Here is a 23000-nt window from a genome sequence, read left to right as displayed (position 1 = left end):
CCTGGAGGCTCAGGAGGGAGCTGAGTCTAGTTGTTACACAACAGCTTGGGAAATACAGTAAAACCCACTATGAAAACAAACATCTTATTTCCTCTCCCAATAGCAATAAGCTAAAATATAACTGTTATTGAATAACAGCCAGACAGGCTCCTTTAATGGAGGAACTATGAACCTTAAAATAACTCATTTGTGATTGGCAATGCTCAAAGTGAATGGGGAAAACAAACCCCCAATAAACAAGGAATTATTCTTAATTCTTAACATTCTCTGCAATTATTTCTATCCTGCTTTATACTTTCTGGAAAGTAAAGTCATGTCAATATCAATAGACACAGCTATATGAAATTGACTCCCACTTATGAAACAATAACAAAGAAAACAGGTCCCATTTCCATATTCTTTTCTTTTTCTTGTTTTTGGTTTTTCAAGACAGGGTTTTTCTGTGTAGCCCTGTCTTAGAACTCACTTGGCAAACCAGGCATCACAGAGATCCCTCTGCCTGTCTCCAAAGTGCTGGAATTAAAGGTGTGAGCCATGGTCATATCCTAATTCACATTTTCCTTATCTAATTCTTGAACATGGAGCAATGAGTGGAAGACATGTGGAGTCTGATGGCTGAACAAAATAATTATTAACCCAGCCAATGAACTGTACTGTATTGATCACATGACAGAAAAGAGTGACTCATGCAATATCATCATAGAAATAAAAGATACCAGAAAACCTTTGCTCAAGAAAGTACAGAGAATGCCAATGTTTTCTGATAAAAAAAAAAAAAAAAAAAGAAAGTAAACCATTATATCTTATTAAAGGAGTATTAAGCCAGACAAGAGTGGTGCATGCCTTTTTCCCCAGCACTCAGGAGATAGAGGCAATCAGTTCTCTGAGTTTGAGACCAGCCTAATCTACAGAGCCAAGTTCCTGGAAGCCAGGGACACACAGACAAACTCTGTCTCATGCTTGAAGTACGCCTTTAATCCTAGCACCTGGGAGGCAGAGGCAGGTGGATCTGTGAGATGGAGGCCAGCCTGGTTTACGAAGCAAGTTCCAGGATAGTCAGGGCTGTTACACAGAAAAAACTTGTCTCAAAAACTTGAAAACAAACAACTCACCCTATCTTGGAGAGTGCAGGTGGAATAGACAACTATTAAAGTGCTTAAAAATATTACAGAATGTAGGATGCAGGGGAAAACAAGAATATCACCTTGTCACGACAGAGAGATTCAATGAGAGCATCGGCCTCCTCCATCCTCCCATACATCACTAATGCAATGCCAACTGCTAGACCGCGCAGAATCTTCTCGTGTTGAGTTTCTTGTGCATAGCCAACCATATCCTCAATCGCCTGGGCATTTTTAGAACCTAACATAACCAAACCTAAGGCCAGGCCAGCCGCCTCCCCTGGAGTAAAAAAGTAAAATAATGAATAACACCCCTGTTTATAGAGTCAATATATTCACTTCAAACTGCCCCTATTTGCATGGTATCAAAACAACCACTAGCCTTCTGAGAGGAACTAACATTTTTAAGATTATTTTATGTCAGTGTTTTGCCTGCCTGTCTGTATGTGCAACCGCATGAGCTTGGTGCCTGTAGAAGCCAAGAGAGGATGAAGAATGTCCTACAGCTGGAGTTAGGAGTAGTAGTAAGCCTCCACCTGTAAAAGCAACAAGTGTTTTTAACTACTGAGCTATGTCCCCTGTCCTTGCTAGCCTTAAAAACATACTTTTTATTATTTATGTGTGTGTGTGTGTGTGTGTGTGTGTGTGTGTGTTTGTACATGTTCATGTCCAAGGAGGTCAGAGGGAGTTGGATATCTCGGAGCTGGTATTACAAGCAGTTTTGAGCTGCCTGATGTATGTGCTGGGAACTGAACTCAGGTTCTCTTTAAGAACATGAGCTTCTAACTGCTGAGCCATCTCTTCCCAACAGCAATTTTTAAAAAGGTTGACAGTCCATGTAGAAGTACATCTATACTTTTATAGCAAATTTCCTTTTAAAACTTGACAGTATGTACTATCAAATCTTGTAATAAAGTCAAGAAACATTATGACAATTAAAAAAAATAACATTATCACCAAGCACCCTAGAATATCCTCAGGACACCTACAGTTTTGTTTAATAACTTCAATTTGCACAAGATACTTCTGTCAGAGCACTCTGTGTACACTCCTTTAGAAAGCCTACATTAAACAAAACAAAAACAAAAAAGACAAGATAAGCCTGCAAAATGGAGCAAATTCTGATCCCTATTCAGCAAGGGAAAACCACTGTTAAGGACAACAACTAGCCTTCTCTATCATCCCTAATGTAATGCAAATGCAAAACTAGTCAAGAATTGTCTCATCTTGAGTTTTTTAAAGGAGACTATAAAAAGGCAGGTAGGTAAAAGCATGACATGTATATTAATCACCAGGTTTACTGGTTTCAGTAACAAAGGCTTACCTGTCACAGCATCATCCTGATACAGGTTTGTTTTCAGCAAATCATACACATCCTGACGTGCAGTTCCCATTGCAGCCAAACCAAGGCCCAGGCTGCCTCCATGTCTAACAATCTAGGGCAAAAAGCATTGGCTCAAATAATTCAGAACACAGTGCTTAAAATCCAAACTTTAATTCTGAAGAGCACGTAGGTACATGGGTCCACCCCCAACACTCACTTCACCTAGGCGGTTTAAACTATGTAGCTGAGGGTGATCCTGAACTGTTTGCTCCTACCTCAACTTCAGAGGGTGTCTTAGTAAGAAAGATCAGTCAATCAGGAGCCCTGTGGTGACCTCCACAGTTTCACTTATGATGTTTGTTGATGTACTTGAAAAGTACGTGAGAGAAAAGAAAATGGACAGAGTATACCTCCATTACTTTACATAACGAAGACTGAAAAATACTAAGTATTAGGAGACCAGGTAGGTGAAATCTGCAGATGTCTGTAGGTAGAGAAGGAAGAAGAGGCAGTATAGATGAAGAAGCCAGACTGAAGATGAGAAAGCATCTAACATTGCTGTGAAATGGGAGAAAATGGGGTCTGAGTACAAGATTGGTCTTGTACATGAAAAAGGCAGCTTTGGAAGTTGTCCTTTTTGAGTGTACTGTTCACTCTTACTGATGGCAGCACTCCAGATGGCTCTGGGAGTTCTTTCCTCACTAGCTGACCTTGGTGGGACTGTCATTTAAGAAGTTCCCACCTTGCCCTTACTGAAGTGTGGGTGCTACTGAGGCCAGGGCAGTGGGATGCTCCCCCTCTAGAATTGTACTGTGTTCAATCAGAGAAACCCAAGGAAAAAGCTGGTTCATTAGCATCTTCATTAATTACATAAGATACTTTTGATTAACTCCTTGCTTCAGTCAGAAGAGGCTTTTATTACTAGTATATTGTTGTTTGCTTTGTGTGTGTGTCCATAAACCAAACAGCAACAGTTTACAGAGGAAATGAGGTAGCTCTGTACGTGCATACATGAGTAACTTGTGAGTGAGGAGCTCCTTAGCCAAGGCAGACCATCTTCTTGGCTCAATTTCTTTCATTCAAGTCTGAGGCCAAGGTGCTCTGATTTGTTTAACCATTATCCTGATAGCTCTCTAAAAACTCATTTAAACCTAAAAGCTAGACTCTAAAATCCCATTTTAGAGTTAAAGTAACAAGACTGCTTAGCCAATTTTTCAAAAGAATTACATTTAGTAAAGCTTATCAATGATCAAAATAAGCAATAATTCTGATTTCTCAAGAGTACAGGATACTCTGGATATCCTGCGTTTCCTTTAAAATGATAGTTAACCAGGTGAAAAGTAAGGTCAATATGGTAATAATATTCCATGATATTTAAGACCATTCCATGTTTTACTCACTTATTTACTCATTCATTAATTCATTCAAGACTGAGTTTCTCTGAATAGCCCTGGATGTCCTGGAACTCACTCTATAGTACAGAACTCTGTCCTGAAACTCAGAAATTCCTCTGCCTCTATCTCTTAGGTGCTGGGGTGAAAGGTGTTTGCCACCCCCCAACCCCCACGCCGAGACCACTGTATGTTTCATAACAGTTAAAACTATGTCTTGTTTGTTTCAGTTGGTCTTAAAGGGGTAAGAAGCTTAATTTTAACTTGTAGAGAAAGAAAAGGAACTTAAAAAAAGGAAGGAAGGAAGGAAGCAATCAAGAATGGAAAATGGCAAGTGTGATGACTCATTGCTGAGGTAAGAGAATGTTTGAGTTAAAGACAGCTTGAGCTAAATAACAAGACCCTATTTCAAAAAACCCAAAACTCAAACAAACGCAGCATTAACATAACCCCCCAAGTTACTACTAAAAGTACTGGTTTCCCAAATACAAAGAAATCTATCCACTGAAATACTGAAAGCAAATACATACTTTCCTTGATCAGTACTTCTCAATCTCTCTAATCATGTGATCCATGATACAGACCCTAATGTTGTGGTGACCCAATTCTAAAATTACTTTCACAGCTACCTCGTAACTGCAATTTTGCTGTTATAAATTATTAAATATCTGATATGCAGGGTATTTGATATGCAACCCTTGCAAAGGGTTACTTGATTCCTAAAGGGGTTGAGAATCATGGGTTACGGACCACTGTCTTAGGTTCTCAAATAATAAAAATTTGTTTCTTCACCCTAATACTTACATCATTGCTGGCATTCTTGAGCTGATTAAGAAGATAGTCAATTATGTCACCACCATGATTGGCATGAATGAGACCCAATGCATAGAGACCTCCACCTTCCTGATAGGCTGATCCTGGGGAAGTGTCCTTAGGAAGGTATGTTGCCATTAACTGTAGTGCTTCCTTCTCATGGCCCTGTGAATTTGAGTCACAAAGAGGAAACCAGATGCAGCATCTTCTCCAGAATGCCCACTTGATGACTGGTAACAGAACATACTCTCATTCAAACAACTCCATCACTCAAACATGAGACTTTAAGAGACCAAGGTACAGCCTGGTTAGAAAATATTGTAACTAGATCTCTTTGTTTTACTAATTTAATGTTTCCCTAAATTAACTTAGACGACACAACATTTTAATCCAACTGTTACAAAATGGTTTAGTCCTCACAGGAAGGATTTCTAACTTTTACTAAAAGGAAACAGACCTATTGAAGGACTGACCTGATCTGACAACATATACCTGTTGAGTAATTACAATAAAACTTATGCTTCTTAGCCCCAGAAATGGCTTCTTTTCCATTGGCCAGTCACAATGAATAAAATACATTACCTTATGGATCACACCCAAGCTGGCAGTTGCAGTAAATTTGGCCCAGTTAGTGGCTCTGGCCAGCCATTCCAAGTTATCTCTGTAACAAAGAAAAACAACCTGTGTATTATTAATCCTAACTTTCCTCCTAATTAAGCTGTACCCTTTGTGGAGAAAAAAATCTAGCACTGTGACCCAGATTGGTTTTCAGCCAATGATTCTCCTGCCTTAGCCTCCCAAGCACTGGAATGATAGGCATGTGTTCATATTGTCTTCTTAAGACAAGGTTTTTCTGTGTAGCAATGGCTGTCCTGGAATTCAATCTGTAGACCAAGTTGGCCCTGAACTTTGATCTCCTCTTGCCTCTGCCTCTTGAGTGCAGGGATTCAAGGCTGTGCAGTCACCACTTCGCTCTTCAGATTCTTAAAATGCATGATATATAATTCTTTGACCAAAGGAAAAAAAAATATGTATTTTCCTTCAAGTTACCTAGGAAACTAATAAAAGTAATTAACTTTACTTAAAAAAAAGTGTGTGTGTGTGTGTATCTCAAACATTTAAAATTCAAGGCTAGCTAAAAGTATAATAAATACTATCAAGGCAATCTTGGTTAAAAAGCCATTTGGGGGACTGAAGAAAGCTCAGTGGTTAAGAGTACATACTGTTCTTTCAGAGAACCCAAGTTCAATTTTCAGCATCTAAATCAGTTGCTCATAACCTCCTAGATGCTCTAATACCTCTTCAAAAGCAACTACACATACCCTATTCCCAGACATACAGGAATAGTTATATTAAAACTTAAAATAGTTATATTAAAAAAAAAAATCCCACCAAGGTAGAATTCTCCAAGCATATTTACCTAAGAAACTGGTCACTGGTAGTACCACAGTGCATGAATGAGTTTGCTATTACAGTTGCTGTATGACATACAGAATTTCGTACTGCATCCTACAAAAACAAATACAGAAACTTCTTTATCATTGGCAAAGTAATCTATACATACATGTACTCATATATATTCAGAAGCCCTATTCTGCTGCAAAATCAGAAAACTGAAAGGAGATTTAAAATATGAATCTTGGGACATCTCTTTATATAAAGATGAAAGAGCTAGTCTGTAAAAAACAAGGCAAAGAGTTTATTTGCAGTAGTAGCTTAAGTTAACTATCAGATTTTGTTTGCGTTAAGAGACAGAGTTTCAGGCCTGAACTTGCTTGAGTACCTGACACTTCTGAGTCTGTGGAGTCTAGGAGTATCACACCATCTCAGTCACAGATTTGAAGTGTGAATTCAGATCTCCCTCTCCCCTCCATCTAAAGAGTCTAATTATTCAGTTAACTAATCAGACATTTCTATTTTTCCTCAGCATCTTGCCTAGGTCTCCAAGGTGTAACTTAAGCAGCAATGCTACATTTTCCCCGCCTGCACCTCTGGCAGCCACGGAATTATGTACGCATCAATGTAGGAATGTATTACAGTCCTGGGGATAAAACCCAAGGCCTTTTACATTCCAGGCAAGCTCTCTACTACTCAACTACCTACTGAGCCCTAACTTACTTATTATACATTTTGAGTCTGTATCTTTTCCCATTTGTAATCATGTACTTAAGGCACTATATATGTACACAAACCAAACATGTTTAGTCACTGAACAGCATATGGCTGTATGAAACAGCAAATGTTTCACAGAAGGCATACTGAGTAAAAGAGATGAAAGATCTTTTTAAATGTTATTTTTTACATGAAAATGTTCTACTCCTAAGAAAAAGTTTACTTAGTGCACTACAAGGAGATCAGTGGACTAGCAATTATAATGAGCTGCTTGCCTTGAAAATACTGTTGTGTGTGAATGTGCATGTGGGAGCATATGCCACCTCAGGTGTCAGTTGCCAGGAGCTGACCACCTTGTTTTTGAGACAGGTCTCTCACTAACCTGGAGTTCAACCAAATAGGCTACACTGGTTAGCTGGTGAGCCCCAGGGATTCGCCTGACTCCCCAACACCAGTACACCAGTATTACAAATATGCCTCATCACACCCACTAGGTTTTTTGTTGTTGTTGTTGTTTTTTGGTTTTTTTTTTTTTTTTTTTTTTGGATTCTGGGGACCAAATTCTTGTCTTTGTGTTTGCAAAACAAGTAAGCACCTCACCAACTGAGCTTCTTCTACTCCAGCGCTTCAGAACTAAATATGTAATCGCATCTGTCCAAAAATTAAAATGTGTTAGCCTCAATATCTCTTATATTTTTGGTTGTGAGCCCAGCCTTTAATAGCTGAGCCATTACTCCAGTCCTAGGATCAGTATCTCAATAAATGTAACAACAAAGTCCGAGTCTATGCTCAAGACTGATGGTAGAGTGGGAAATACAGTCTTATAAACTATATCAATGTCTTGACTATACTATCATGTTCATGTTCAACTGTGAAGACAACAATGTATTAAAATGAAACAAAAAAATTTACCACACTTCTGAACAAGAGACTAGCATAACAGCAGGAACTCAATCCTTGCTAATTCCCTTCCTTCCCTTCCTTCCATAAGTACGACCTTTTTCATGCTGGAGATCCAATACAGAGATACATTCACACACGTTGAGTAGATGTTCTTACACGGAGGTCAGCCACACTCATTGTCATTTTTACAAAAACTTTAACATCTTCTTGATTATAGGCAATAAAACAAAGCCTCAACAAGAAATAAAAGAATGCTCCATTATAGAAAATGTCACCTTTGTGTTTTTCAGAATCATGAGGTCTGTGTTATTATTCCGTATTAGGAACTGCAGGTGTAACTCAATAGCCATTTCACCACTTAAAATTTTAATCATTTTCAGTGTCTGGTCCTTGGGCTCTGGACTCTGCCAAAACAAAAAGGAACAAAAATATTAATACTAATAATGTTCACTATGCCAATTTTATTTCATCAGTCTTAAACCAATGAAAGCAATCACACTCACATGCACACACACACTCACATGTACACACACACTCACATGCACACAACATATAACACACACACTCTCTCATACATACACACCCTCCTTTCCTCTTATCTCAATGACAGGATCTAAAAAAATTCAACTATCATTGTTTGGAAAAAACACAATTTCCTTTATTACATTTCACTGAGATAGTTCAGTTCCAAGTTCAAGCGAAGAAAACAATTTATTCCAAGGTAGCTTTTTAAACCAAAATTTATTTTGTGAATTTTTACTTTGTATATGCCTGCGTGAATGTATGCCACGCGTGTGCTAGTGTCAGAAGAAAGCATCAGGTTTCTGAAAATGAGGGTTACAGGTGGATGGGACCTTCTAACATGGGTGCCAGGAACCCAACTGAGGTCTTCTGAAAGGAGCACACAGTTCTAACTACTGAGCTACCTCTCAGGACCCCGTGGTAGCTTTATTTACTTTTAGAGATTTCTTTATTTTATTTGAACTATGTGGGTGTTTGCCTTCATGGATTGGCTGTGCACCATTTCCATGCCTGGTACCCACAGAGGCCAGAAGACACATAGGATCCCCTAGAACTGGAGTTACAGATAGCTGTGAACCACAATGCAGGTTCTAGAATGAAATCTGGGTCCGCTGGATGAACTTTCATAGACAATCCATTTTTATAAAATGACTCTGGCATCACAAAACAAAAAAAACCCCAAAATTTTCAAAAGCTCAAGTATATATATAATGTAGGTAAAACAATGTGCTAGTTGTGCTAGTCATGGTGGTACACACCTTTAATACCCACACTTGTCAGGCAGAATTCAAGTCTGAACTACTGTCCTGAATTCCAGCCAGTGCTCCAGAGTGACAGTTTCCCCATCACTTTACCCTCCCCCAAAATAATGAAGAAGTAGAAGAGGAAGAGGAGGAAGAAGAGTAAGAGTAAGGAAAGAGCCCTGTGAGAGTCCTGGAGCAGTAACTGAACGCACTCACCGCGTCTGGTGTCTTCCCGGCCACTGCACTGGCTGCCTTCTCCTCGGTCTCCATAGGGTCACTGAAATGAGGAAAGCCAAGCGTCAACACTTCAATACATCTCCTCTAAATAAAAGCTGCAGGCAATTCAGGTATGGTGTAGATCTGAACTATGTCCAAATTATTCTACAAGGAAACAAATTTTCTTTGTGGGTATTATTCAGTAAGAAATAAGACTCTAGCATCTCTAAGATGGAGGAAGCCGTTACTAAATTTCCCCCAAATAAAGTCTTAAAAAAAAAAAACAAAACCTAAATCTAGTTAGCAAAATTCTTGAATAATAAATACAGTAAGAACAGGGGACAAAAAAATCTTGTGCATTCCCAAGCTAGGTGGAGACAGACCACCAGCACCTAAGGAAATCCTCAGTGCTCTGTAAATCCTGGGCTCCCTACAACTCTAAAGCCAGACAACTGACACTTCCTTCTAAGTCAGAAGACAGTGCTGGAGAGAAAGCACACATGATTGATTTGTTTGCTACTTTGAAAACACAACATAAGAGAAAGTTTTAGGGAACACTAAAAATAGAAAAATAAGCTTAAACAAGCCACCTCTGTAAAAGTTTAGAAAAGCTAATTTTAGTAAAAATAAATCATAGAAGATTATGATGATAATAATAATATATAATATTACATGAGAAATTTTACGTAGTGGACATTACAGGAATGGTGGCACATGCCTTTAATCTTAGCATTAAGGAGGCAGAGACAGGTGGAGCTCTGAGTTTGAGGCCAGCCTGGTCTACATAATTGCAAACTAGCCAGGGTTATACAGTAAGACTCTTTCCAAAGGAGTTGGGGATGGGGCTTGGGGAGGGGGAAGAAGAAAAAAAGAAAATGATTTAAAATCAAAGAGAATCAGGGCTGGAGAGACTGCTCAGTGGTTAAGAACACTGACTGCTCTTCCAGAGGTCCTGAGTTCAATTCCCAGCAGCCACATGGAGGATTACAACCATCTGTAATGGGATCCAATTTCCTCTTCTGGTGTGTCTGAAGACAGCTACAGTTGTACTTATTTAAATAAATATTAAGGGGAAAAGAGAGAGAATGAGATAGGCAAGAATGTAGGTCATTCGAGTGTTTGCACAGCACACACAGAGAGCTGTGTTCAACCCTTAGCACTACAGGGAACTGAAACAGTAGCCAATGCCTAGATCATCCCAACATTCCGGCCAGCCTGGAGAAAACTCCTGTCTCAAAACAAAACGAATCAGAGTTAGAAAAACTCAGAAATTAAGATGCAACTAATAGAAAATTACCGATGAGAAAAAAAGCTCAATCATTTCAGAAAAGATTAACTCACAATGAAATGACAGCAGATAAACAGAATTCAAGAACAAAGAAAAGATTCAACCAAGAAGAAACTTCTATAAATAAACAAGAGTAAATATGGGGAGGGGACAGGAAACTAAATGCTATTCCCTTCACATCAGGAACAACGAATATTCACTTTCACTCTATTCAGAAATAAATGGGAACCCCAGGTAGTGTAGAAAAAGGAGAAAGGGGAGGGGACAGAAAGGGAACTGTATGAGTCCTATGTAGAAAGTTTTATAGAAGGATCTATTTCTAAATTTTTCTAAAGCTAAGAAGTAAATAAAGAAAAGTACCATGTTTGTAGATTATGGGCTGAATATTGTCAGGGTTATAGGTTCAGTGCTGTGAGATTTCAGTGAAGGGATTCAACACAATCCCAGTCAAAATCCCCACAGGTTCACAGAAATGCAACAGATCTACAACAGCCACAATAAAAAAGAATCAAACTGTGGGTCTGAGGCCTTGAGATGTTATCTCAGTGGTAGTGTCTGTACAGAGCTTGCAATCTCCCCAACAATGGGATAAAAACATCTTATCATCTTATATTATCTAACTTTAAGGCACCATAAGTCTTAGTAATAAAAAAGGCACTCAAATAAGAGAAGACAAATAGATCAACAGGAAAGCATAGGGGGAAGAAAAGATCTCCCAAGCTTCCAAAGAACAGCTCATTAAAGTCTAACCATCCAATGCCCTTCCTCCAAAACTTCCAAATACGCCATAGTCCTCCCAGAACAACTCAGTCAGGTACTTCACAGCAATACTGTACTATTCTGGTACCAATCTTTAGAGAACTTGCTTTTCATTGCTGTGATGAACACCACCACTACCACAACAACAACAAAGAGAGGGCGGGTAATTTGGCTTAAATGTCCTACCCTTAGTCCATCATGAGGGAATCAGAAAAGGAACTCATGGCAGAAATCTGGAGGCAGAACTAAAGCTGAGGTCATGGAGGAATACTGCTCACCGCCTGGTCCTATGGTTTGCTCAGTTTGCTGTTTTATACAACCACTTGCACAGGGTGGCAATGCCTACAGTAGGCAGGGCCCCTCCCACACCTGTCACTAATCAAGTAAGTGCCCACAGACCTGCCCACAGGCAATCTGATGGAGGAAATTTCTCAGCCAAGATTCCCCTCTTCTCTGTGACAAACTGGCACAGCCCCTAGTCAGCACTCAAAGTGTGCTGCTTACACTGCTTTGTCTAGGGACTGACCCTCCCTAGTCAATCTAATCAGTGAGTGGACATAGCTCTAGAGCCTTGAAGGATACTTTCTGGACCTAGAATTTTGTTTGAACTTTATGAGGAAGGCATTAACAGCTGAGAGGGAGAAAGATCCCAATAGGTTTCAAAACAATGATTCATTGCTAAACAGACAATTTTGGAAGAAAACAATGCTCTAACAGTCAAACACAAACATATTACATAGCTGGTCTAAATATGTAAGGATATGCCGGGGAAACTGCATATTGTATGGGTCTAAGATATTATTTATTTGGTTTTACTACAAGAGCAAAGCCCTGAACATTTCTCTCTAAATAGCCCAGATGGTTCTGAGCCAAATATCTTAGACCACCTATCCCATATATTTTATTATAATTGATTAGTAGCCACATGCTATCTAAAATGCTTCCCTTACCACCCAACTCTATTTCTTTCTAGAAGGATCCACTTTGCTTGTCCTTACTTTGCCTATCACAGTATAAAACAGGGCAATAGCATAAGACCTTACAATCTGTAGAAGCTAACTTATTTATTCTTAAAATCTACTCTCAATGAATAGCCTACTGAGTCCCCAGATGAATACAGATGTGCATTTAGCTATGGTGCAGAAGAAGATACTTATACCTTTCTTTCTCCGATCCCGGCACAGTACCCGTATTGGTAGATCCAGGCACAGATGCAATAGGGGTACCAACAGTTCGAAGATTCTGGATTACAGATGACAAAAACTGCTGGCTAGCACTTTCGTACAAATCAAAACAAATCTGATAGGCCATCAGCAGGTTGTCTTCCTTTACCAGCTTTTCTAAAATATCGCTCACGGCCTGAGGATCATCTAAGAAAATTAAGCACTGAAATGGAGATAAAGAACAAGCACACCGTAACTGAAAATTTCATATGCAAAGTACTTAGAGAATGACAATTAGTCCCCAATAAAAACTGTATCTGGCCTAGCATTTCATTCAAAATCCAACACTAAATAAATTCTTCTTAAAAATCATATTCACAGTCCTGAACTGTGCCTGGTGGCTAGCAGTACTCAATACTAGCTGTTGAATCAATTTTTACTCCTTTTTACTGAGTCAGGATCTCATTGTGTATCCCTGACTAGCTAACTGGACTGGAACTTGCTAGGTATGTAAACCAGGCTGACCTCAAACTCAAACAGCTATCTTCCTGGCTCAGCCTCCTGAGCGCTAAGATTAAACGTGGGCACCACAATACCCAGCAATTATCACTTTTAAAGATCACATCCATAATTTATTTATTTGTTTTTTCAAGACGGGGCTTTTCTTTGCAGTTCTGGTTGTCCTGGAACTCTGGAGACCAGGCTGGCCTGAACTGTGAGATCTACCTGCCTCTTTAAAAAAGATATAGCTATATATATCCTTTATACACATTACAATGAATATGAAAAATGCTATGTTATTAAGCAGTCTACAAAGCATATATAGTACATTAATAGTGTAAAAGTAAATCATGCATATCTCCAGTGAAAGCTATAGGCACTGAAGAGTGTAGTAGACCAAAATGTGCAATAAACTGGGCAACACACCTACCATAATCTTTAGAGAAAGGACTGCAGAGGAAGAAACCAGGCTTTATTTCATACATCTTCTATACGACTTGAGAATTTCAAGTGGTACCAAAATTAAGAGATAAAACATACCCAATGCTTAGCTGTGTTTTAAGTAATGAGCCCACAGATTAAATCAAACTGAATTAAAAATATACAAAATAATTTTTAAGTGTTATGAGATCGCACTTATCAGTAGAAGGAATATGCTCCATGTATCTTATCCTCACAGGATGTGGAAGAGCCACTGAGCTATCACAGCAACACAGCATAAGAAAATGTAAGGCACACGCTATAACATGGAACATGGAAGGAAGTCAGAGTAAATACCTGACAAACATTGATGAAATCAGGTTTTTCCAAGTTCATGTAGATTTTAACCAGCACTCTCAGTACTTTATTCCGAAACTGCTTATTCTGCATTAAGGACATGCAGAGTTTGAGGCTGTAAGCTAGCATTCCCGGGACATCATTCTGAAACACATGATTTAAGACATATTGTGATTTAGTTACTAAAGCATGATATATATATATATATACACCAAATTGTTTTAATTTCCTTTTTTTTTTTTTTTTTTAGGTTTTTCTAGACAGGGTTTCCCTGTGTGCAGTTCAGGCTGCCCTAAACCCAGAGATCTGCTTGCCTCTGCCTCCCAAGTGCTGGGATTAAAGGCGTGTGCACCACTACTTGGCTACAATTTAAAGTTAAAAAATAAAACAAAATAACAAAAAACAAAAACAAAAACAAAAAAAAAAGCAAGCCATTTAGAGGTTAGCTTTATGATGCAAAGCAATGTGCAGGGAGCCACTGCAGTTCCTTGCCAGCCTTCTGCTTTCTCAGAGCGTCTCATATTTAGTCAACCCTCCTGTCTTCACATTCCAAGTGCTCAGATTAAAGACATGTGCCACACTTGTGGCCTGGAGGAACCGTAAGAGTGATTACATATTTCTATATCTTTATGGGAAAAAATGGAAAGAAAAACCAGACACGGTGGTACTCATCCATGATCCCACACCTTAGGTGAGGAAGGAAGAGCTCAGGAATTCAAATTTGAGGCCAGAATGACCTGCATGTGACCCTGTCTCAGGAAAACTAAATCAAAAATAAAGCAAAGCACAAAAGGTATGAAAATAATTTAATACTACTTACAGGTCAGTCGGGACATCACTAAGTGAACATAGTTCCTGAAAGCGCCATCCCGTTATAAAACGCTGCACTGCTGCACCTCCTCCTACCTTGCTGCTACAGCCCCTTCGACTTGCTGCCCACATTCACCGAAAGGTCAGAAAGCATAATGTGCAGAGCTAGCTCCGGCTCCGAATGACGTGAGCCTTTTTTAGAGACTTGTTGTTAAATGGACATGGCGTCCAGTACCTTCTAAATGCTATGCATATCCCCACTGGCTGGTGGGGCTATCGACCTGGTCAGAGAAACTTCTTACAGACTTACAGCTGGTCAAAGTGCTGAGAATAAATGACTGTTGTTTGTTCAGCTCTAAACCGGACATTTATACTAACCATGTAGGGAGCATTGAGGAACAGAGAGCATGCAGCATATTAGAGCTGAAGGGTGAGGAGAATGGGAGACTGCAAAATGCTGTCTCCTGGACATGATATGACCACAGTAGTCATGAATTCATAGCAGCTTTTGTCACCTGCACAAGATCTGCACAGGCTCCAACCAGTCACCATTCCAACATGGATAAGGGAAAAGGTTCATCAGACTCTAGCTCTAGCTGAGGAGCTATTAGTAATTGATGGATGCTGAGGAAGGGAAGTCATTTTTCTTTAGGGTTATGACCACTTGTGGACTGCTGTGCTCAGTGGGAGGACCTGAGACCCATGCACATTCTGGAAGCACTAATTACAGACTCCAAACGTTATAAAAGAAAGGACAGGCTGGTGGAAGGACTCAGTAGGTAAAGACACTTGTTACCAGGACTAACCAAAGTGCGTCCTTAAGATTCCCATGGTGGAGGGAAAGAACCAACTCCAATTGTCTTCTGATTCCTATGCATGCACTGTGGCACATGTGTGCTCCCCCTACACACAAATAAATACAGTGCTATGAAAGCGAAAGAGAGGTCACGAGATGGGAAAGGGACACATTGGGGATGTCTAGGAGTGTGATGGGGGAGGTAGGAGTGGAAATGATCTAAACGCACTGTATGAGAGTCAGAGAATCAATTAAAAGTATTCTAAAACATCTGAGCGACAGTGGCACTAGCCTTTACTCCCAGGAGGCAGAGCAGGTGATCTCTCAAGGGCAGCCTGGTCTACAGAGGGAGCTCCAGGACAGCCAGGACCATGCAGAGAAACCTTGTCTCAAAGACGCAAAAGCAAACAAAACAAAAACAAGAGTTTTCATTTGACCACTCTGTTCTGTTGATTTCCCCATCAATCCCAACCTCTAAAATGATTACAGATTCCTCTAAAATCTACTTACAGATTCCAGTATAGTCTTCTCAAAGACATCTAGTCTCCTGGTCTCCAGAGCAATGCCAATTGCTTGCTTATACTTGTGATCATCAAGACATCGCTGGAACATTTTATTCACAATGCCTTCCAATCTCTGGTCAATTGGCTTTTTTTCTCCTTCTGGCAAATCTGCATTTTCCACACACTGTTTGGTATAATGATCAATGCATTTTGCTATGAAGGAAAAAAAATAATTATTTTGAAAATTGGTCTAAACTGTCAGAAAAGAACGATGTTTGTATTTATGATCCTGAACAGTAGAAATAAGTACAATCAGTAAATACACGCTAAAATGCTAGAACTTATACTTCCAATTAGGTCATTTTTATGACAAACAAAGGACTGCATACCAACACCAACAAAGCTGATATTATTCCAAACATTACTAATTATTTTGATCAAAATTATATTAATCAATTTGATTAATTCAAGAGTTGGCTACAAACAGTTGCTGTTACTTTTTAAAAAATACATACTTTAAAATATTACACAGAATATTTTAAAAGGCCTGTAACAGCAATTACAACAAAGAATATAATATACACCACATTTGAAACTAGGCGTTCTGAGATTACAAACTGTTAGTAAGTCATCTTTGTGGAATAATGGAGCCACAGACTCAAAAAGCAACTCCAAAGAATGCAAATACTTTTCCAGCAACAGCAGCAAATCAGGAAAAAAAAAACAAAGAAACAAAAAACAACAATAACAACAACAAAAACCCCTCTATATCCCCCCAGAAATGCCTGAAAATTCATGCAGGAGCATATATGCTCAACTTGATTTCTGCACTTCATAATGATTATTGATTATCGTTGGACGGAGAAGACAGTACCAATAACACACTGGATGAGAAACGCATGTACAAGTTAGTTATATTTTTTAGAATCATGCCTTAAAAGCATTCTAGATAAAACCAAAAAAGCCATATCCTCAAATGTCCCTACAGGATGATGACCCACACTAGTAATCCCCTCTCTTCATGGGTTTGCCAGTATAAAGAGAAGCAAGGTCCAGAATAATTAGATGCAAACCCTAGAAAACAAAAATAACCACCACAAAGAATTGTTAGCCCACTAGATGACCCATGTTAAGAGTCTCTGTATGGGGGAATAGCAATGGACTTTTATAAACTGAGTACACCATCTTTAGGGCTCATCTAGGTAGAACCATAAAAGTCTAGGTAAGTTGATAAGAACAAAGTAGCAATCACACAACAGCCATTGAGCAACGTGCTTGTAGACAATGTTGATCAGACTAAAAGTCTCTGGAGGAAAATACCAAGTTTTCTCCTTTTAAAGGTCTAGACAAATACTGCAGCTACCCCTTAATATCTGCACTTCTAGGACAGCCAAGGACATAGAGAACCCCTGTCTCAAAACAATATTTCATTATAAGCAGATACTCTCAAGTCTTTGTTACAATGACAGACTACCACACCAATATTTCTAAAATCAACACATGAGTCAGACAGGATAGCACACACTATAATCCCAGCTTTTGAGAGGTAGATGCAGGAGGATCAAAAGTTTGAGGATAGTCTGGTCTACAGAGTAATATAATGTTCTAGGCTGTACTGGGCTTTATAAATAGCAAAACCCATCTCAATAAACAAACAAAAAGTAACAGTATGGGTTTTAGAGTCAATCTAGGTTTCAATTTCTTACTGTTTTATTTAATAGCTATGTATCTTTTCATCTTAAAACCCTTGTTTTCTCATTTGTGCAACAAGGCTAGCTCCACACAGGTGAGCTGTGGAACAAACCAAGACTATGAAGAATGACTAGTATCATATAAAGAACAAACACATCCTATGTTAGCAGCAACTATACAAGATAGTTGCGGTGGATGCCTATAGGAATCTCAGCACTCAGGAGCCAGAGGTAAGAAAATTCTGGTCCAGGATCAGCCTGCTATATAGTGAAAACAACAAAGACAACTATAAAAATGAGCAATCTGACATCATCATTTCACCAAACTGCTCACTGGACTAGAGGTAAACTGTAATGAGCCAGAAGCTGGCATAAAAATGGAGCCCGTTTAACATTATTAGATGTTGACTGGGGGCTAGAGAGATGGCTCAGCAGTTAAGAGTACTGACTGCTCTTCCAGAGGTCCTGAGTTCAATTCCTGGCAACTACATGGTAGCTCACACCATCTGTAATCGGATCTGATTCCCTCTTCTGGTGTGTCTGAAGACAAAACAGTGTACCCACATACATGAAATAAATAAAATCTTAAAACTGATAATTAGGTAAACTAAGATCTGGAAACTTAATGTTAAAGTGAATAAAAAGGCTATATCCACTAGACCAAGAAAGGCATCTGCAAGATATAAACCTTGTCAGATGGCAGATAATTACCTATAATAGTCTCCACATATTCAGAATTATCATTGACATTGAAGAGGTCGCCTGCTCCAAGAGCATAATTCAGAGACTCCTCAAAAGCCCCCAGGTGATAAAATACTTTTGATGCCACCAAGGCTGCAAACTGCCGGCTCCGGAAACCTTCATCTTCATATAAAACTTCTCTGAAAAAAATAAGAAAAGGTAGACCTTGTTTAAGCTATGGTCTTCCTTAAAAACTCACATTTAAATATTCAAGCCACAGATTAGCAGTAGATTCCTAAATGAGTTACCCAAATTTATCCAAATAAAATACTCTTACATTTTGTCTACAGATTCAGAAATTTCTGCCCAGAAGTCATTCACAACTGCATTCAATTTGTGTAGTGCAAATTCCTGTAAAATAAAACAAAATCAGACTTAAAAAGACTTCACATCACGTTTCCTTTTTGTGCCCACCAACCGGCCAGGTGCCAGGTGCACACCTGTAATGCCAGCACTGCTGAGGCAGAGGCAGGCTGATCTGGGAGCTCAAGGCAGCCTGGTCTAGAGATCCAGGACAGACAAAGCCATGCCAAAGGATCCTATTTCAACAAACAAAACAAGTCTCCACAAGTTTATGGCCAAATCCTCAGTAATATTTATTTAAAAGTTTCATGTCTGACAAATACATAATGTACTTTTTCTTAGATTTATCCTTTTTTTTTGTTGTTTTCAAACAAAACACAGCAAGCCATGCATGTAATATTGTTTCTTAGAGTGAACATTTCTTCTTTGAATCTCTAAGACTCCAGGCTGCTAGTTTACATTACACCAGTACAGGTATCTAGACCCAATTGCAGAACATTCTAATTGTTTATAACTTTAAAAACAATTGTTTTATTACATTTATTTGAATGTGTACATGGTGTTTGTGTGTGTGTCCATGTGAAACAGTGTCAAAGGACAATTTGTGGGGTCAGTTCTCTTCTGCTTTATGGGGTCTGGAGATCAAACTCAGGTTGTCAAGCTAGGCAGCAATTGCCTTTTCCCGCTGAGAGATCTTGTCTGCCCAGTAGCCCACATTTTTTCAAGTGAAAATAAGTATGTAACACAGAAGAAGCAATGGTCTGTGCTCACTGCTAATAAGGAAACTGGAGGGTTACTTACTCCTGTGCCATTTTATGATCTTTTACCCTCCATTAATTTCTAGTATCAAAATACTGTCCTCTCTAGCTAAATTTCAATGACTGGCTACAAGCTATAGGATGGTATTTTAACTGATGGGAAATGTAAAGATAACACAAAACCAAAGTTGTTTCACAGAATTCACAGTCAGCCAAGTGACTTTCTTCAATTCATACCTTAAGCTGTGGCTCCTCTTCATCCAGAAGAGAAATAATTCCAGCTATAAGACAAAGGACATACCACAATTAAGAAACATACACATGCAGACAGATACTAATACTTGGTCAAACCTAACTATGGGGCTGGTGAGGTGGCTCAGTTGGTAAGTGCATGAGGCACAAGCAGGACCAGAGGTGGATCCCAGCACTCATTTAAAAAGAAGTCATGATCCTAGTGCTTCCAAGGGAGAGGCAGAAACAAGCTGATGCCCTGTCTCAGAAAAGATGGACAGTGATAGAAGATGTCTCCTATTTGCCCGTCCTGAGTTTAATCCCCAGCACACACTTAAAAGCTAGGCATAATCCTAGCACACACACACACAGGCAGGTACCCAGAGATTACTGACTGGCTAGTCTAGCCCACTGGTGAGCTCTGGGCTCAGTGAGACCATGTCTCAAAAAGCAAAGCATAGGGCTGGAGAGATGGCTCGGTAGTTAAGAAGACTGACTGTTATTCCAGAGGTCTTGAGTTCAACCACATGGTGGCTCACAACCATCTGTAATAGGTTCCGAAGATCTCTTTTGGTGTGTCTGAAGGCAGTGACAATGTACTCACATACATAAAATAAATAAATAAAAAGTACTTTAAAAAAAAAGACTAAGTGCAGAGTGATAGAGGAAGACATCTAACATTAGTAACCTTTGTCTTCTACACTCACTGGCATATATGTGTACACACACATGCATGCACTGTATATATACACCAAACAGAAGACAAGGAAAAAAGTATTTTTAGTGATAACTTCATTAGAAAAATTATTTTTCTTTAAACTGTAGACGTTAGTGGGGTTAGGCAAATGGCAAGCAGGTTCTTGCCTAGCAAGCAAGAAGACCAGAGTTCAAATCTCCACATGGCCACATAGACTAGCTAGCCCAGCACTGGTGGAGTTGGGCAGATAGGCTCACTGGGACTTGCTGACCTGAAGCCTAGATCCAGGTTCAGTTGAGAGACCCTCTCTCAGAAGAGAGAGATAGAAGCAGAGAAACAGAAAAAGAGACAGCACAAGGAAGCAGGATACCAATGTACTCCTCTAGCCTCTGTACGTGTGCAGGAACACACACACCTGTGCATATACCACATACACATTCTCATATTCTCCCTTACACCCCCCCCAACAACTTCTTACTGCGGGGGAACAGGTGTATGCCATAGCATACATGGAGGTCAGAGGACAAATGATGGAAGTTGGTTTGTCCTTTAACCACATGGATCCTGGGTGTCAAACTCAAGTCATTAGGCTCGGGATAAGTGCCTTTACTCACTGAGCCATCTCACTGGTCCATAAATAAAACTATTTTAAGAACAACTGCAGACTTATATATTTTGGAGTGTTTAGACTTATCTGTATTTAAAATATCACCAACCTATGTATCATCTTTTGCCTATACCAATTATTATTATTATTATTATTATTATTATTATTATTATTATTATTATTATTTTTGGTCCAACAGCATTACAATTACTTGGAACTTACTACAAGTGTAAATTCTTGGGCTTGCCCCAGAACTTCTTTATCAGAAAATATGGGGTTAAGACCCAGGAATAAAGTTTCCCAGTGGTTCTTGCTTCCACCTGCTAAAGACAGTTTTGGGGAAGCCACAAAGAAAAAGGTACAAGGTTTAGCAGTAAAATGAAGGCACCTCACTGCTCTAAAAGTGGAAACCTTGGTATGGTGGGTTGTCATGACACCTCCAGAATAAAGAGGAGGAAAGATGAACTTAAAATGAAATCATTTTAACCACTAAATGCCTTAACTGACTATTGAAACAGTAACATGTGTGTGTGTGGGGGGGTTCAGATGGCAGAACAGAACAGTTGACATGGGAAATGATCTTAAGTAACACAGAACTTAATCCTAAAGACACTGGTTACCCACCACAGGCAATGTTGCAATGGAATGGATCTTTGGACTCATGTGTGGTTTCAACCTTGGTTTCTTACATGGCTTCCTAACACAGCCATCAGCCTTCAATGATGAACATAGCTAAATCAAACATGTTATATATGCCTACACTAATATTTCCTATTTAAAGACAAAACAGAATTCAACTTTGGATAGGTAAAGACCTAAGTGCTTTAAAAAAAAAAAACCTTTTATTTTAAATTCGAATGTTCTGACAGCATGTATGTATGTGTACTCCGTGTACTTAGTGCTCACGGAAGTCAGAAGTGGGCATCTGATCCCCAGATACTATGAGCCACCATGTGGGTGTTGGAAATAAAACCCAGGTCCTCTGCAAGAACAAGTCCTCTTAATCACTGAGCCATCTCTGCCGCTCCTGACCTAAGTGCTTTTTAAAAACCTTGTATGAAGCTGGAAGCTGGAGAGATGCTCAGTGGTCAAAAAACTTAGTAGATACTGTCTTAAATTGTTGGCTCAATCAATAGCAATGTTTTCATATTATTTATCAATATAGAAATATTTCCTGGAAATAAAAGTTGAAAATGGTCAATTCAGGAGGTCAGAAGAGGACAGAGGGTAGAAAACTATTTTTTAAAGCTTGTCTGCGTTACTTCTCTGTTCACTTGTGTTAAATCCAATCCAATCCAGATTCATGCTTCCTTCTAGTAAATAAGCACTGATGTCTTGCTTTTAACATGTGCCCAGTGAGAAAACGAATGAACACCAGACCCATGACTCTGGCCTTTGTAGTGCTAGGGATAGATCCTAAGCTCAGGTCCTAAACCAACTTGAGCAGATGGGACACAAAATGTCAAAAAGGTTGGAGCAGAAGCTAACTATGCTCCATAAACATACATGATAGCTATAAATGTATATGCTATGTTATCATCCAAGTATTTCAGGGTAAGACCTCAAAGAAGGTAAAAGTTCTGTATATACCTACCAAGTCTTCTTTCAATAGGCTCTAAAAACCCAGGGCACTGATTTCTCCATTCAGGGTATACTTTTAACATCTGCCACACATGGCAGTGTCCTCAGAATTATGGAAACAGGTTTCCTGCCCAAAATTCTACTCTGGAGTTCAGTGTAACAGCTTAAGACAAGTTAACATGGTCATTAAAGAACTGTGATGGAGAGGCGGCTGCCAGCGCAGAGTCAGAGTGCTTCTAATAGAGGGATAAAGTTGAGATGAACACTGAAGATCTATCATACCTCCTGAAAGAAAAGGCTAAGTGGGAACAGAATGTACAAGAACTCTTAAATAGGAGAGAGGCTGTCACAAAAAAATCTAGTGTGACTATGGTGTAATGAAAATGAGAAATGCTACCCAACAGTTCCCAAAGCAAACCTGGAACCAGAAGAATGAGCTTAGAAAAAAGTTTTGAGTCCAGGCAAGAGACAAAGGTGGCCTGGACCCACATTCCGAATGAGGTGGCTATTTCTGGGTCCACCCTATTAAGCACCTACACAACTCCGATCCCAGATGCCAACACTCTGAAGACCAGTGGGAACTGCAGGACCTAAGCCTAAGACTTACAAGTATCAAAAAAAATCTAGTATTTACCTCCAGAGCTAATGG

General features: G+C 39.3%; 1 protein-coding gene across 1 annotated transcript in view; it reads right to left on the bottom strand.

Moving 5' to 3' along the window:
* The window catches only part of PSMD1 (proteasome 26S subunit, non-ATPase 1), a 70285-nt gene that overhangs the window by 46036 nt on the left and 1249 nt on the right, over nt 1-23000 (bottom strand). The window contains exons 2-14 of the mRNA XM_080933389.1: nt 19473-19516; nt 18452-18525; nt 18145-18314; nt 15750-15955; nt 13634-13777; nt 12352-12578; nt 9146-9206; nt 7940-8068; nt 6070-6158; nt 5232-5310; nt 4641-4814; nt 2446-2557; nt 1205-1401 (exon numbers count right to left, since the gene is read on the bottom strand). Of these exons, the coding sequence (XP_080789515.1) occupies nt 1205-1401; nt 2446-2557; nt 4641-4814; nt 5232-5310; nt 6070-6158; nt 7940-8068; nt 9146-9206; nt 12352-12578; nt 13634-13777; nt 15750-15955; nt 18145-18314; nt 18452-18525; nt 19473-19516 (1706 nt within the window). The remainder of the gene's footprint in view (nt 1-1204; nt 1402-2445; nt 2558-4640; nt 4815-5231; nt 5311-6069; nt 6159-7939; nt 8069-9145; nt 9207-12351; nt 12579-13633; nt 13778-15749; nt 15956-18144; nt 18315-18451; nt 18526-19472; nt 19517-23000) is intronic.

This window comes from Micromys minutus, assembly GCF_963924665.1.
Source record: "Micromys minutus genome assembly, chromosome: 19".
Taxonomy (NCBI): Eukaryota; Metazoa; Chordata; class Mammalia; order Rodentia; family Muridae; genus Micromys; species Micromys minutus.
This window is presented reverse-complemented; position numbering and strand designations above follow the sequence as displayed.